Raw genomic sequence first — 13990 nt, 5'->3', positions numbered from 1 at the left:
ATCCCTTACTACTGCATACTCGTGCTGAACTCCTGAAGAAAAGGTCGAATCCGAATTATCGAAACTGCTATAATGACAAAATACATAAGATCACTCTAGCCTTAGCAGAAGACAGATTTATTCAGCATGTTACGACTACATTACTACCGCTAACGAAAAGAGATACAAAATCTTGCAGATCAGATTCCAGGAACCAGAAAGCCATAAAATCAAGGACAAAGCAATCGATAAACATCCGCTACTCCGTATAAACTTCCACAAACCACGTTCAACCTATCTTCCCCATGTTTATCTACCAAACTATCTAAAGCACTCCTGAGACCTTCTACTCCTCCTCCACCGATGAGCACGTTTTTCCCACCAACGAGAGTCTTCGCTGCCTCAGCGATACTTGGCAGAGGGTGTGATTTGATCCAAGGCATGCCTTCTATCGGCGTACTAAATTCCAGACAGACCACTTCGTCTCCTTTTCTAAGTAATGGGCCAAGAACACACTCGATCGATTTCCCAGGACTTGCCGATAAGGTAATTAGAAACCTCAACTTCGGTTCTGATGTCGAAGTAAATTGCAATCCATCTATATAGCTTCTGAGTTTGCCCGCTGAATCGCTGTTATGCGACCCGTCAACTAAGAGCGGTAATCCTTTATAAGTCAACCACGAACATCGGCCCGCCCATTCCGTCCTCTTCACGCCCAATTGCAGTGTTCGGTCAGTCAGACCGGTGAGTTTGGATTGAAGTTGTATTGACCGAGCATCTGAGCGAAGAGTATGTAAGATCGTCAAAGCCAAAGAAAGATTATCCAGCTGATGATCCCCTCCAAGGTTCAATTCACTGTCTAGACTAGGCATCGTATTCGAAGATTTTCTCTTCCCGCTGAAATCTGGCAAGAAGGTTCGAATTAATCGAGGTTGAGGGGGACTGAATGGCCTGAGCGACATCGGTTGTGATGGTCGAGGGATCTCTTCCGCGCGGATCGCTTGTACCATGGTAGCGTTTTTTCGCGATGTTATTGCTTGAGCAGCTACAACCGCATCTTGGTAAACTTGAGGTCCGACTATCAAAGCTCCACCAGGTGAAACAATCTCAGCCTTTTCGGAAGCGATGGCATGCACAGTATCACCGAGGAACGATGTATGGTCCAGTCCTACACTAGTCAGGCCAGAGATCAATCTGATTTGATCTGGAATGACATTGGTAGCATCCCGGAGTCCACCCATACCGCACTCAATTATCATGACGTCTAAAGGAGGTTGCATGGCGTTGAGGATTTGGTAAGCGGCCGCGGTGGCAACCTCAAAGGTTGTCGCTTCTATATGAGCACGATGGTTGATGTCTTGCACCGTGTTCATGGCGTCCATGTAGACTTGTTGCGAAGGTGGTTGACCATTGATTCGGATAGCGTCTCGGGCCTCGATAAGATGGGGCGAGTTGTATCGGCCGACATTCATTCCTGCGGCCATCAGACATGACTCGAGAATAGCTGAGACCGAACCTTTGCCGTTTGTCCCGGCAAGGTGTATAGCAGGAACGGCAAGGGGTCGAAGGTATTGCATGAGAGTCTGCATACGCTGCAGGCCAAGGTCGATCATTCCGACGCCGTTGGCTGTGAGTGCGCTAGTGACAAAGCCATCGGCCTGACTTGAACCTGAGGAGCCGTTATAAATTGTCCGTCCGTTCAAAGATGAGGCAGGCGCTGTAGAGTACGGCCCGTTGGACGTTTGAGATGGCGCTGCACGACTCGTTGACGATACGTAGAAGGGAGGCATTATGTACGGAGCAGATGGCTGAGGTACTTGATATTTGTTCGACATGGTAAACGGCGGTGGTCGATCCGTCAAGCTCGATCGTCGGTTCTCAGGCCTGTAAGATGGTTGGGAGGAGTGATGAGTCCGCTCGAGAGGAGGCAGTGGGCGGTTGTATGGATCTCTAGAATCGTATGGAGTGACATGAGTCGTTGGCGATGGGTAGTGAATGGGAACAGGAAGATGATGATAAGCAGTCATGATATTCCCGTTGTCAAATTTTGGGTTGTTACTCGGGTGCGCTGATGTATGATAGCCTGGAAGCGGAGCCTGATGATGCGAGTGTCGACGAAAAGACCGATCGTTCATCCCAGATTGCGTCGTTCGAGGATCGTCACATAACACTACTCGCGACGGAGTGTCATCCCGAGGATTGAGCATTTGATCAAGCCGTAAAGGCGCGTGCTGAGCCCAGCTAACTGACGCGGGCAGTGAAGGGACTGTCGCATTCTCTTTCGGGGGTTTGGGCGGATGTAGCACAAGCCGGGCAGGGGCTCGAGCCGATACAGCGCCAGAAGGCTGCAGAACACTTGGCAATGAGGTAGTTGGTGTGTGTTCGGAGGTCTTTCGGGTGTGCGTATGAACCCGAGCTGACAGAAAGACTGTATCAGTCGAGAAGAAGGGTCGAATACATCCGTCAATGCACTCACCGTATTCGTTCTCCGTTTTGACCACTGCAGGCCGGAAATCGATGCTGGTCCACGGATACACTGCCTTCTGCCCAACATTGTCCTCAACGAGTATCTCCCGAGTAGCTACCCTAATCTCATTGAGAGTGAGCTCCAATAATTCTCCGCTTCTAGCCCTGATTTTGACTTTAGATCCGAAGGGGATTGCCAGGATCTTCTGCATTGACTTCTCGGCTTTTTTAGCTTCCAATTGAGCTTTCATATCCTGGTACGAAGCGTCAGCTTCTGCAGGCTTGCAACATCCAGGACAGTACACTCACTGGGTTGTGTTGTGGACACAGTAACTCAACCTTGATATCCTTGATCATAGTGACCGGTTGTCCGTTGGCCGGAAGCTCGTTGGCTTCCTCTGTCACGACAGGAATCTCAACTTCCCAAATCTTGAGTGAGGCACCATCATGAGCCTGTGCACATGAGACATGGTAGGCCCTAGGACATTTGCCCTATGTCGCACAAAGTCAACCCTGATAAGCGATTCCGTCGATGTCCAAGGACGAGATCAGCTCACCTTGGTGCATTGTATTTTCGCCCCCGATTTTGCTAAGCGCTTATCTAGACAAGCGGCGCATTTCTATCGCGATCTCAGCTTCCCTTCAGCTCGAGTAGTGTAAGGCAACTCACTAATCCCCATCTAGCCGACTCGATGTTCTCGAGTCCGACTACGACAGGACCCAGCTTCCCGTCAACTTCCCTATCTTCTATTCCTACTCCAGGCATTGCAAGCGCGCACTGGTGATGTATGCAAATCTGTTCCGTTCGAGGTTTCCATATGTTCCTGATGTATTCAGTGGGTTCAAGTACAGGCAAGAGGCCTTCAGCGGTAAGGGACGGACAGAATAAACACGGGTAGAAGGGGTTTTCTTTCACGATAGCCGGTTTGAGTTTCGGCCGAGTTGGGGAAAGATCGATCACTGATTTAGGTTTTCGCTTCCTCATTACTGGAGCTTTTGGTACGTTGACAACGATTTCATCCTCCGCTCCCATCTCCGAGCCAGCTGGGGCCTCTTCTTCCTCAAGAATGACTCCATCTTGACGCTTGACCTTCTTGCGGGGGGTTTCGGCTTGTTCAGCGGTTGGTCGCTTACGAGGTCTTTTGTTCTGCCTTTCTTCCTTGATAGCGTCAAGCAATTCTTGCTCGCCATTCAGCCTCTTTTCCTCCTTCGCAATCATTTCATCTACGTCAATATGAACGCTACCAGATCGCCGTCAGCGTTGCATGTTGACACGATTTCGTAAGACTGACCTGTGCGTTACACATTGACAAGCTTTTGCCCTTCTACCAAGCTCGACCCAGCTGTCCAGAGCGAAGTTGACACTCTCAGCACAGTTGAAACCCATATTGAACCCCGCATGATATCCTCGAGGATAGGTGATGACAAATTCCCCTTGATTGTGCACAAGCATATTGACATGCACTCCATCGTTGGCCAATCGGTGAGGCGAGACGGCGAAAGCCTTGTGTCTAAGGTATTGATCGCAATGCCGGGACTCTTCGGGGAAATAGCCTACACAGAGAGGAGTCAGTAGGGCGATCGAGGTCGTAGTGGGTCGAGGGGACTAACCTTGTAAGATCCGCTCGAATTTCTCCGCTTGCAATTGAGGAACAGCATACCAGTATTTCGGTGCACCAAAATGTATATAATTGATTGAGAACAAATCCATCTACTCGCAATGTCAGTGAGAGGACTTACACTATAGAAGTTGAAGTACTCACATCCTCAACGTGCCAAGCGAAGGAAGCACCCCACATCCCAAAGTATAAATAAGGGGTATTGACTCCCGGCAAGTGACGCAAATCCCAACGATTCAGCAGATTAGGCAAATGTGCAACATTCCAAGGTGTCTTTTCGTCGACGAACAGTGATCCTGAAATGCCTGTTCAGCGCGACCATCTACAATGAGCGCACAAAGCTACTCACCTTCCATGTCGGCTCCGTACCAACTTGGTTCGCCCAAACCCAGATTCTTCCATAGATGCCTCTCCAACGCATCACATGTTTCCGGTGTATAGTCAGCAGGACTGGTGTCTTTCGGCAGCCAATCCTTCGCGGGCTCAAAAGTCTTGTACCACGGCTCTACTTCTTCCTCCTCCGATTCCGTTTTAGGCGTGGTCGGATGAGCTGGTTCAGGGGATGAATGACTTGAAGTACTAGATGGGTCGAGAGGGGGCACATTGGTTTGCACATCCTCCTTGACATCATCGTTCGATGCATCAGCATTGACGGCATGTGTTGATTCGTCGGCGTTCTGTGTGGTCTGGCTCAAGGCGGCAGCTTCTTTCCTCGCCTTCCTGTCCGCATTCTTCCGCCTCTTCTCTTCTTTGGCTTGCTTCATCTCAGCCACCTTTCTAGCTCTCCACTCGATAGCTTCTTTCGAGTCCCTGTTCAACGTCTTCCCAACATCCTTGGGTCCTATTCCAGCAAACTTCTTATCATGACACTTATCGAACCATTCCTTCATACTCAACGGCCGGTTCTTATTCTTGGGTACATTGGCTACCTTGAACAGCCCGGATGCCCCGAGAAAGTTCTGCTGTATTGGCGTATTTATGGTACGACGAGACAAGGTTGACTTTGGTATCGGAGGTAGTGACGATTTCCATTCTTCCGGCGGTATTATCTTGACTATACCAGAGTATTGCCCCCAAGCCGTTGTAGCAGTTGCGTAACCTTCGAAGTCCTACATGCATCGCAATTAGTGTCCTGGAATGTTGCATCAGAAAGAAGCCGCTTACTTGGAATTCTTCCATTGTGGGCTTGAAAACGGGTATACCCCTCAAAGCTTGAGGATCATCTTCAGGAGAAAGAAACCCATCTGCATTTTTCGGTATGCTGCGAGCGAAAGCCGCCTGATTGGGATGATTCGTGGTGGGGTAGCTGAAATCCTCGTGAGCTTCATCACTTCGTAGGGGAAAGAGAGAGGCTGGCGATACTCACAAGTGATCAGGTTGTATATAAGTTCGTCTTTCCTCCGTCTTCACCTCCACTTTAGGCACTTCGTCTGAGACGTGGTCTTTTGTTCCGTTCATCTGTGCGTCTGCGTCCGATAACCTGACTCCTCGCCGCGAAGATGGACCAGCTTCGGATCGTTGGCGTCTGGGTGAGGTTCTAGAGGGCGAAGGGAGAGTTGGCTGAGCAGGAAGGGTCACGATGATTTGATCACCGATTTCGGGCGACGACATTGTTTACGAGGTGACGAGGGGAATCTATGAAGCGTATTTCACGCGAGACCGAGTTTGCTTTCTTGGCTGGGGAAGGTCGATCACGAGGGACTTTTGGGCATGATTCTGCGATGAGCTGTCTAGCTGGAAAAATTGATTTCGGAGTATATTTTGGGTTATCATCGGAGTAAGTAACAAGAGATGGACTCGTAAGACTCAGCTTGATGAGCGGCAAACAGACCAGGCTAGAACTCGACACGTGGTCATCACCACAAACACGTGTCTACCAGGTGGCGTTGCTCCTTTCTTCGATTCCGATTTCCAGGACGTCCAGTACAGTGATATACATGCTGTAAGCATTCCTTCATCTATGTGGGCAGACAGACACCATAGTATCGACATGAATTACTGGCCTACAGATGAGATCTGAAGCTGTCTACAGATCTTTCGGAGAAGAACATGAGGCAAGCAAACGCATTACATCGCTCAAACGGCAAGGGGAGTTCGTTGGTTCAGGCGGTAGACCGGGCATACAGAGCCCAGTTGAATGACTGGGCATCAGAAAGGAACAAGCGACTCACGAGCCGGCGTCCTATGCACTGGACCGAGTTTTCACCTGATTGATTGATGGATTGAGCGATTGATCAATGGGGATCGACAAGGGGAAGACCAGATTGAGGGGAAATGCATCCCAATCTATCGCGGCCCTTGATCTGAAAGAGGTCTTACCACCTGCCACTCGACCTCCATTTGAGATTTGCAAGTATATAAAGTCTACTTTGTAATGCTTGGAGAACCACGTCGGCGAGAAACAATCGCTGTCACTCGTCTGCTGTGTTCATTCATCCACCCAGCGTCACTTGATAAGTTTTTCCCAACGTTTAACGACTACATGATGTTTCTACGATCTACGATCCTCTCTGCACTCCTCCTCTGGACAGCAACTGCTGTAGCATCGCCACTCCATCTGTCAAAGCGCGAAGTGAGTATCGTCAAGCTTACTACCGCTCCCACCACTCGATTAACCCACGAGAACGATGTTTCCCAAGTGGCTGTGGATGGTCAAGAGACCACGTTCGACTTCACTCGGAAATCTCCCGCTGGATCCCAGGATACCGGTGATAGCTACACCCAAACTTTCTATTGTGATCTTTTCAAGAAGGACACAGATTTTCATTCACAGGAACAGCTGGCTAGGTTGACTGTAAGTGGGGCTTTTTCGTTCTCCATTTCATCATTGCTTAGGGCAGTGGAGCTGACATACATACATGTACTTCCTCCACCTATGGACACTGTTGACAGTGCTACGTGGAAGTGCCGAGAACCTTCAGAGGAACAGCCAAATATCAAATGCACACCAATGAGGGCGAGCCGGCTGTGACCCTCACCAGTGGAGAAGTCTTGAAAGTCCCGAATATCCACATCAGCTGTCCGCCTGACGAGGCGAAGTGTATTGTTGATGGCGCTCACAAAGAATGCCTCTCGAGGAAACCGGGATTTGAGGATAATGGGAACTTCAAGGGAGTCGTGTAGATGCCCTGTAACATACCAGACAGCTTGTACGATCGTACTCAATGCTACGGGATGTGCGATGTGCAGTACTGTATGCGATGGGTTGATTGTCTTCGGTCATCACGCGCATGGCTTCCAGATGTTGGTCATTACGCCTCGCAGATGGATGGCAGCATTCGGCTCTGCTTCCACTTCGTATGATGACGAAAGACTCAGTCCAGGTATAATGCTGCTCAGCCATCAGCGGCTTCCTTTCATATTATCGGTGATCTGTCGTTGATCTCATTTCCCAGGACTCCCTGAATAACAATCAGCTGTTCAAGGAGTGATGTCGAAACGTCGATCAGGTAGTAATTAAGGAGAGATAGTTTAGACTCCATTTGTGTCAGCTCATTGTCAGGTTACCAGGGGCTGTGTGCAAAGACTTGCCATGACTGTATACATGAGAATTGATACAAAGCTATTCATGCCAGTGATTCAGTGCTCTCACATTCATCTGTATCTCACTCACCCACGCGCAGCACGCATATCATCTGATACTCGACATATCACATATACAGCACGCGCCACACTCCGAACTGCGTACAGTAACTTATACCTCACCATTGATAGCTTGTTCCCTTTCGGACGTAGCCATTTTCGTCCTGAACCATGTTGATCAGCAGCTCCGCCCTTCTCACATTCGCGTTCACCCTTCTCACCGTGCGAGCCGGCGTCATCCAGCGGGACGACGAGGGCAAAGCAGTAGTAGGTATCATTCCACCTGATCTCACCAGGCTTGTCCCGGATGAGGATACGAGCAAGAACGCCGGCGCCAACCAGCCTCTAGCTTTGTACTGGTCAGAACAGATGTTGAAGGATTTGGGCAAAGACAAATTAAGTGAGAAAGTAGTATGGTGGGATTGGTTCGAGGATAATGGTTCTACAGTGAATTGGCACATCAAAGTACGTCCATCCTCCCTTTCCCAACGTGGGTGAATCAAGGATTTCGATAGCTGATGATCATGGTATGATGGGTATTGTAGTGCAAAGCCAGGATCAATACTTCCAAGTTCAAAGGACAACAAACGTTCCAGCTGAACAAGAAAGCGCCGTGGACAAACGTGCAGACCACCTTGGCTCCAGACGTAGTGGCATTCGGATGTTTCGAAAAGGACAGTAACTGTATTGGAGGCGATTGTGATAAGATGCCGTTCTTTGATTACGATCATAAAAGCGGAATCATCTGAACAATGTTAGTTGTTGGTACATGGTAATGGCAAGAGCAGCTGAAGCTTATAGTATGTATGTGCAGTATCTGCAGCCACATAAGAGAGAAGCAGCTTTCATGTTCATCTCTTTCGTTTCTTGGTAGCTCGCTCAATTGACTCGTAACCCAATATTCGCGTCGCTTTGGCCAACACAACGCACAAGATTTCCAGAAGTGATCCAGATGATAATGCATGAACTCATATGTGATAAGGTATGCATCCAAGCCTTGCTGCCATGAACATCAAGGTCGATCACCTCTCGCAATCACACCCGTGAATCTCTCAACGCCTCGTCTAGAGTCAATCCGGTCTTCGAGGTATGTGGAGTGGTAAAATAGCTGTCCTTTTCCAGCGATTCTAGATCTATGTCGGACTCTTCCGGGATCGTGTTAGTCGTGTATCCAGCTTCTCGGGCCACTCTTCGAGTTTTTGGATCATACTTGTCCGCCTGAAGCCTCATGATGCTCAGCTATATGTCTAGGTGATTCGTATGGCCGAGTGACTCACTTGGACATAGGTCTCTGTGGTAACTTTCACGTTTGCGATCGGTCTGGTTCTCAATTGATATGTGTTTGCCTGTCGACAGACAGAGTCAGCTGATAGCCCTTCCTCCAACTGATTGTAGCGATGGCAACACTTACCTTCCAATTGTGGCTAGAGGCGTCTTTAGAGCTCATCACCACCTTTAAGCTGACTCGAGAGTTCAATACCGCCAGGAACCCAACAACATAGGTCTTAGGCATCGTCATCCTATCATAGATGCCCTCAAATTAGCACCTGGAGTGAGGTTCAGACTAGGCATGGTCATTCACATGAAAAAACCGGTAAGGTTGGATGTGACGTCGATCACCATCTCGCCAGGATGTGCGTTGGCTTTAGTTGTTTTGTACGCGAAAATGATTAAGAACGATATGGCCCTGAGCATTGTTATGTCAAATCCTGTGCAGCTGCCTGATGCATTTCGGATAATAACAGACTCACATCAACGTCGGAGGAAGTTGGGTTTCGGCGGATATGCTACGTGGAAAGTGTGTCAGCAATCAACAAGTGTTGAGGCGCTGTTGCACTTACGCCAAAAGCTTATTGACAAGTTGATCAGTCTGGATGAAACCGGATTTTGACCGAGAGAGACACCACATGATGGAAGTGGTGATGATGAAGTCCGCCGCCATCGCTCCTCCGGTCTGCAATCCGACTCAGTAAGCGAGTCCCCCGACCAATGCTCGAAATTGACTCACATATAGGTAGATGAAGATAGTGGCGGTAGTAACGTTCTTGATACATATTCATCGGATAAGCAAAACTTTGGTCGTCTTGTTGGTCACGGGAGAGAACTCACGGAAGCTTCAGTGGTAGTCACAGAAGTAATCTTACTTCCGATGCCACCTACGACGGATGTGATGCTGTGCGTGCATCAATGATAAGTCCGACCGAGCCAGGTATCAAGGAGCACAGCTAAACGAAGTCATGGACCTACATGAACAGCATAATGATACTACCTAGAAACATATTCTTGCCGGACAGCTTATACGCTCGATCGCAATAGAACGTCTGAACTCCCGCAGAAGTCAGTGGAGCGATTATACCAAGCCACGAACTCCCTAAGTGCAGTCACTCAGCCTTTCCATACCTCCGACTCCATCTCGCTGCAAAGATGGGGCGATAAGTCAATTGAAAGGGACTCACAATCTGCACTGGCAAAAGTCCCGTACGTCCCAAAATTGTTTACGAATAGATGGTGGACATATGCCAGATTACTGCCCACGTCAAAGTCACTGGTCAGTCCACTGAGATAGGAGAAAGTATGAGGATGATGAGAGGAGTATTGTACTTACAAGACTGATGCAATCGTACCGAAAAGAGCGCACCACCCAACAATAATCTTGATGAACCACCGATCCTCCGTAGCGTAAGATAACCATTTCCCCATCTGCACAATCATTACTCCGAAAAGTACCATGTCGGCTATGTAGCCAATCATGACTGGACCGAGGTATAAGCCCGTATGCGGTTTCAATATTGCCTTGAGACCTTCTTCTACGGCATCAGTCGAAGTATCGTTGGATGCTAGTCTATAAAGAGACGTGAGCCATTCGACTGTCATCAAAGCTCGCAACAAACGCCGAGAGCAGAAATGTGTTGGGGCGACGTACTGTAAAAAATGAGGTCCACCGCAAGTGGGATCACCCCATACAAGCGTATTTCCAACAGTGATCATGCTCATGCTGTAGAGGTGCTTAATGAACCAATGGCGAAAAAGGTCAATGAACAATCAGTGTATACGACACATACACACAAACAGGCCGGCGATGTAAAAAGCGAGCAGAATGAGGAAGAAATCATGTCCATCGTCTTTCTTTTATATTCACCATGGATGTGCGGTATCTCTCAATGAGAAACATACTTCAACATCTGATCCAATCACTCCAACACGGATAAAAGGCAGGTACGGAATACACACCTTCTGGAACAACCTTGGTTCCTGGCTACGAAGTGCGACGATCACGAATAACCCACTAGACCAGCGGAGGGGCGACATCCTCCGGTACCTGAGTATGTAAATTGTGGTCCATGCGTCAGTGGGTGGCTATAGGGTTGTTCGGTAAGTCAGATTTTGAGTAGCTGATGAAGGCTTTCTGAGGTGAGTAAAATAAGCCACCAAGTCTCGGAAACCAAGAGATCAAGAGAAGGTCTGTGCCACTTGCCACTCAGGCATCGTCGTTGTGGATCCTTGCGAAACTTCGCAACTGGGAATTAATACGGTCTGTGCGTTAGGGTATGAGGACAATTCGGAGGTTCCTGTCTTTCACAAGCTCATCATGTCCCGCAAGCAATTGGTAGAACCCAAAGGCCGAAGATCGAGCCGAGAATATCGTCGTATCGATGCATGTGGGTTACGCATGCTCCCTCTTGGCCGATAAATAGATTTTCTACCTCACAGAATTCACATGCACAGCCAATTTCGCCATGAGAAATACGCAAGTCACTCCGAGGACTGGCAGGCAATCGCCCTTAGAGAGAAGTACAGTAGCCGTTTCCGCTTAATCTCGTGAGGGTTCAATCCAGGTCAACCCGGTTTTCGAGCCCGCCTCACTTCCGCTCCCGCCGATCCGCCTTAAACTCTCTTCATCGTCTAGCTGTACCCGACCTTCGCTAAAGGCTGCTAGATGCGAACTGAAAGCTTTGACAGGACTCGTAGGCTCGTTCTAAGAAAATTCCCACATTAGCTGTCTCGCCAATGGAACAAATCCCAATGCCCGAAAGGTGTGAAGCTCGTTAGCGTACCTTGGTATAGGTCTCTGTAGTAATCCGCACACCTCTAGATTCGCCGCCTCGTCTCACACTCAGCGGGAAATCAGTCGTTTGCTGTAAGGTCCAGCCTCACGAATCAATTGTGAATTCATTGTCGTGAGAATGCTAAGAGAAAGCCAAATTACCTTTCTCCTACCGGACGAGGCTTCGTGCGAGGAGGTGAACACCGCTCGAAGTGCAGTTCTAGCGTTGAGAACCGCTATGAATCCCACAATGTAGGTCTTCGGGATCACCATCCTATCCAAATGGTCAGCTTTCGCAACGGAGAGGCGCTTGAAAGAAAACGCGAATACGTACATGAAGAATATCGTCAAGTTTGAGGTGACGTCAATGACCACCTGGGTCGGGTTTGCAGCTGCTTTTGTCGTCTTGTACGCGAATATGATGAGGAACACCATAGCCCTTCACCGGACATGAACAGAGTCAGATGAATGTCTGCTCCTCAATTGAAAGGGCATCTTACAGTAACGTCGGCGGTAATTGACTTTCGGCTGAAATGCTACACTCAAAGAATTAGCTCGGTACGGAATCGTTGCCAGGCTCTGCTGTCAGCTAGATATATGATACTTACGCAAGGAGCTTACTCACGACTTTGTCAGTCACGTTCCAGCCTGATTTGGATCTTGCTAAGCACCACAATATAGCTGCTGTGATGATAAAGTCCGCCACCATTGCTCCAGCGGTCTAACGCATGGCGTTATCATCATTTGGTCACCCTGTGTCGTCCAGCGGGCAGACAAGAAAGGAGCTACCCACCAATAGATATATGAACGTGGTCGCTAGTCTTGCTTTCTACGTATAGGGCAATAGCATTCAGCGGACCGCTATGTGGTGATGGATGAAGGTCGGCACTTACCGAGGGATCAGCATTGCTGACTGTCGTTATCTTACTGCCTATTCCCCCGATCACGGAAAGCAATCTGCACCCAACGTCACATGAGTATCATGTCTGCTTGTGCGACAGTCCAGGTAAGGATTGCCTCACATAGCTGATAAGATCGTCAAGGCCAGAACCTTGTTTCTTCCGGATAGCTTGTACGCCCTATCGCAATAAAACAACTGGACTCCTGCGGAAGTGAGTGGCGAAATCAAGCCCAGCCAACTACTCCCTAATTCACATGACAAATACTGGTCAGCCTTCACATCCCATCTGTACCGTGTGGTTGTTGAAGTAGGATTTGACTTGCATTGTGGCTCGGTGAGAGTGGTGTATCTACCGTAATTGTATACGAAGATATGGAAACAGAATGCCAGATTGCTGCGTCGCCGATCGGTTTCAGCTTGCTGTAGCCCCTACTCGCTATGCGAAATCGAGGATCCCACTTACAAGATCGTCCCTATAATGCCAAAAACAGTACACCATGCCTAAACGTGTCGAGGAGGTAAGGAACCACTTAAAGATAAAGAGACAGGACAATCTATGGTGGGTGGGGGATTCCGCTCACTATGATAATCTTGATGAACAACCGATCTTCTCTCGCATATTTCCACCACAAAGTCAATTGTTTCAGCATGATTCCTGCTAAGAATATATCCGTCCGGAAGCTGCGCGGAGCCCACGCATCCCAAGGTCAGCGTAGATTCCAGCTTCGCACATTCGGCTCACCCGATGAGTATGGGTCCCATGAACAATCCATTATGCGGTCCGATCAACTCCTTCAATCCCGCTTCTAGTAGATCTTCCTGAGATATCGCAGTCGTATTGGACGGATCCTCCAGTATAGATGCTGCTAGTCTACCATGCGCTATACATCAGTACACGAACTCAAAAATACGCTCCAACATGAAGACATCTAGTTTATGCTCTTTTCGCTGGACTCACTCTAGCATTATTGGACCACCTGAAATCGGTCCGCCAATCTCGATCATCCTCGCTGCGTCTGCTACACCGCGGCTCAGTAGCATCCTGGAGGCCATTTGTGTGATGTCGGGTGTCATCAAGTGATCACGATTTACTCGACGCCTGCATGCGAGGTTTTGGTCTGCAGTTCAAACTTTTGGTTTGGGTGCGCGAAAGTCAACAATGGCAAGTTAGATACAAGTTTTGATCGCATCTTGATAAACTCCTTCGAGGCTTTATACCTTATAACCAAGATACGGATTACATGACGTCGCACCCTTCAACGCCGATCAAATAAGCCTATGGGACATTGAGGACACAGACTACAATCATGCATATTCGGCTAGGCTGCAATCTAGCAGAATAAGATATCATGGCCAGGGTTCACAGCGATGTGGTCCAAGCAAACGGGATTGGTTTGT

General features: G+C 48.7%; 5 protein-coding genes across 5 annotated transcripts; 2 read left to right on the top strand and 3 right to left on the bottom strand.

The window, feature by feature from the left end:
- Positions 1 to 209: 209 nt before the first annotated feature.
- Positions 210 to 5675, bottom strand: I303_102559 (uncharacterized protein; the record flags this gene model as incomplete). The annotated part of the gene is made up of 11 exons (XM_018405913.1): positions 210 to 2395; positions 2456 to 2699; positions 2755 to 2937; positions 3003 to 3065; positions 3116 to 3686; positions 3738 to 3999; positions 4057 to 4156; positions 4209 to 4360; positions 4414 to 5173; positions 5229 to 5370; positions 5431 to 5675. The coding sequence occupies 11 exons, from the start codon at positions 5673 to 5675 to the stop codon at positions 210 to 212; spliced, it is 4908 nt and encodes a 1635-aa protein (XP_018264407.1).
- An 874-nt stretch (positions 5676 to 6549) lies between these two features.
- Positions 6550 to 7187, top strand: I303_102558 (uncharacterized protein; the record flags this gene model as incomplete). The annotated part of the gene is made up of 2 exons (XM_018405912.1): positions 6550 to 6858; positions 6957 to 7187. The coding sequence occupies 2 exons, from the start codon at positions 6550 to 6552 to the stop codon at positions 7185 to 7187; spliced, it is 540 nt and encodes a 179-aa protein (XP_018264406.1).
- Positions 7188 to 7817: 630 nt separating this feature from the next.
- I303_102557 (uncharacterized protein) lies at positions 7818 to 8395 on the top strand (the record flags this gene model as incomplete). The annotated part of the gene is made up of 2 exons (XM_018405911.1): positions 7818 to 8111; positions 8192 to 8395. The coding sequence occupies 2 exons, from the start codon at positions 7818 to 7820 to the stop codon at positions 8393 to 8395; spliced, it is 498 nt and encodes a 165-aa protein (XP_018264405.1).
- Positions 8396 to 8681: 286 nt separating this feature from the next.
- Positions 8682 to 10640, bottom strand: I303_102556 (uncharacterized protein; the record flags this gene model as incomplete). Its single annotated transcript, XM_065968575.1, has 12 exons — positions 8682 to 8864; positions 8924 to 8992; positions 9058 to 9166; positions 9229 to 9333; positions 9398 to 9433; positions 9488 to 9600; positions 9655 to 9690; positions 9756 to 9819; positions 9894 to 10017; positions 10103 to 10173; positions 10252 to 10488; positions 10570 to 10640. The coding sequence occupies 12 exons, from the start codon at positions 10638 to 10640 to the stop codon at positions 8682 to 8684; spliced, it is 1218 nt and encodes a 405-aa protein (XP_065824647.1).
- An 817-nt stretch (positions 10641 to 11457) lies between these two features.
- I303_102555 (uncharacterized protein) lies at positions 11458 to 13645 on the bottom strand (the record flags this gene model as incomplete). The annotated part of the gene is made up of 14 exons (XM_065968574.1): positions 11458 to 11622; positions 11702 to 11782; positions 11854 to 11965; positions 12026 to 12130; positions 12192 to 12227; positions 12300 to 12412; positions 12485 to 12520; positions 12585 to 12648; positions 12714 to 12837; positions 12916 to 12986; positions 13056 to 13093; positions 13174 to 13273; positions 13335 to 13463; positions 13551 to 13645. 14 exons carry the CDS (start codon positions 13643 to 13645, stop codon positions 11458 to 11460), a joined length of 1269 nt encoding a protein of 422 aa, XP_065824646.1.
- Between the last annotated feature and the right edge of the window lie 345 nt (positions 13646 to 13990).

The sequence above is a fragment of the Kwoniella dejecticola genome, chromosome 3 (genome assembly GCF_000512565.2).
Source record: "Kwoniella dejecticola CBS 10117 chromosome 3, complete sequence".
Lineage (NCBI taxonomy): Eukaryota > Fungi > Basidiomycota > Tremellomycetes > Tremellales > Cryptococcaceae > Kwoniella > Kwoniella dejecticola.
This window is presented reverse-complemented; position numbering and strand designations above follow the sequence as displayed.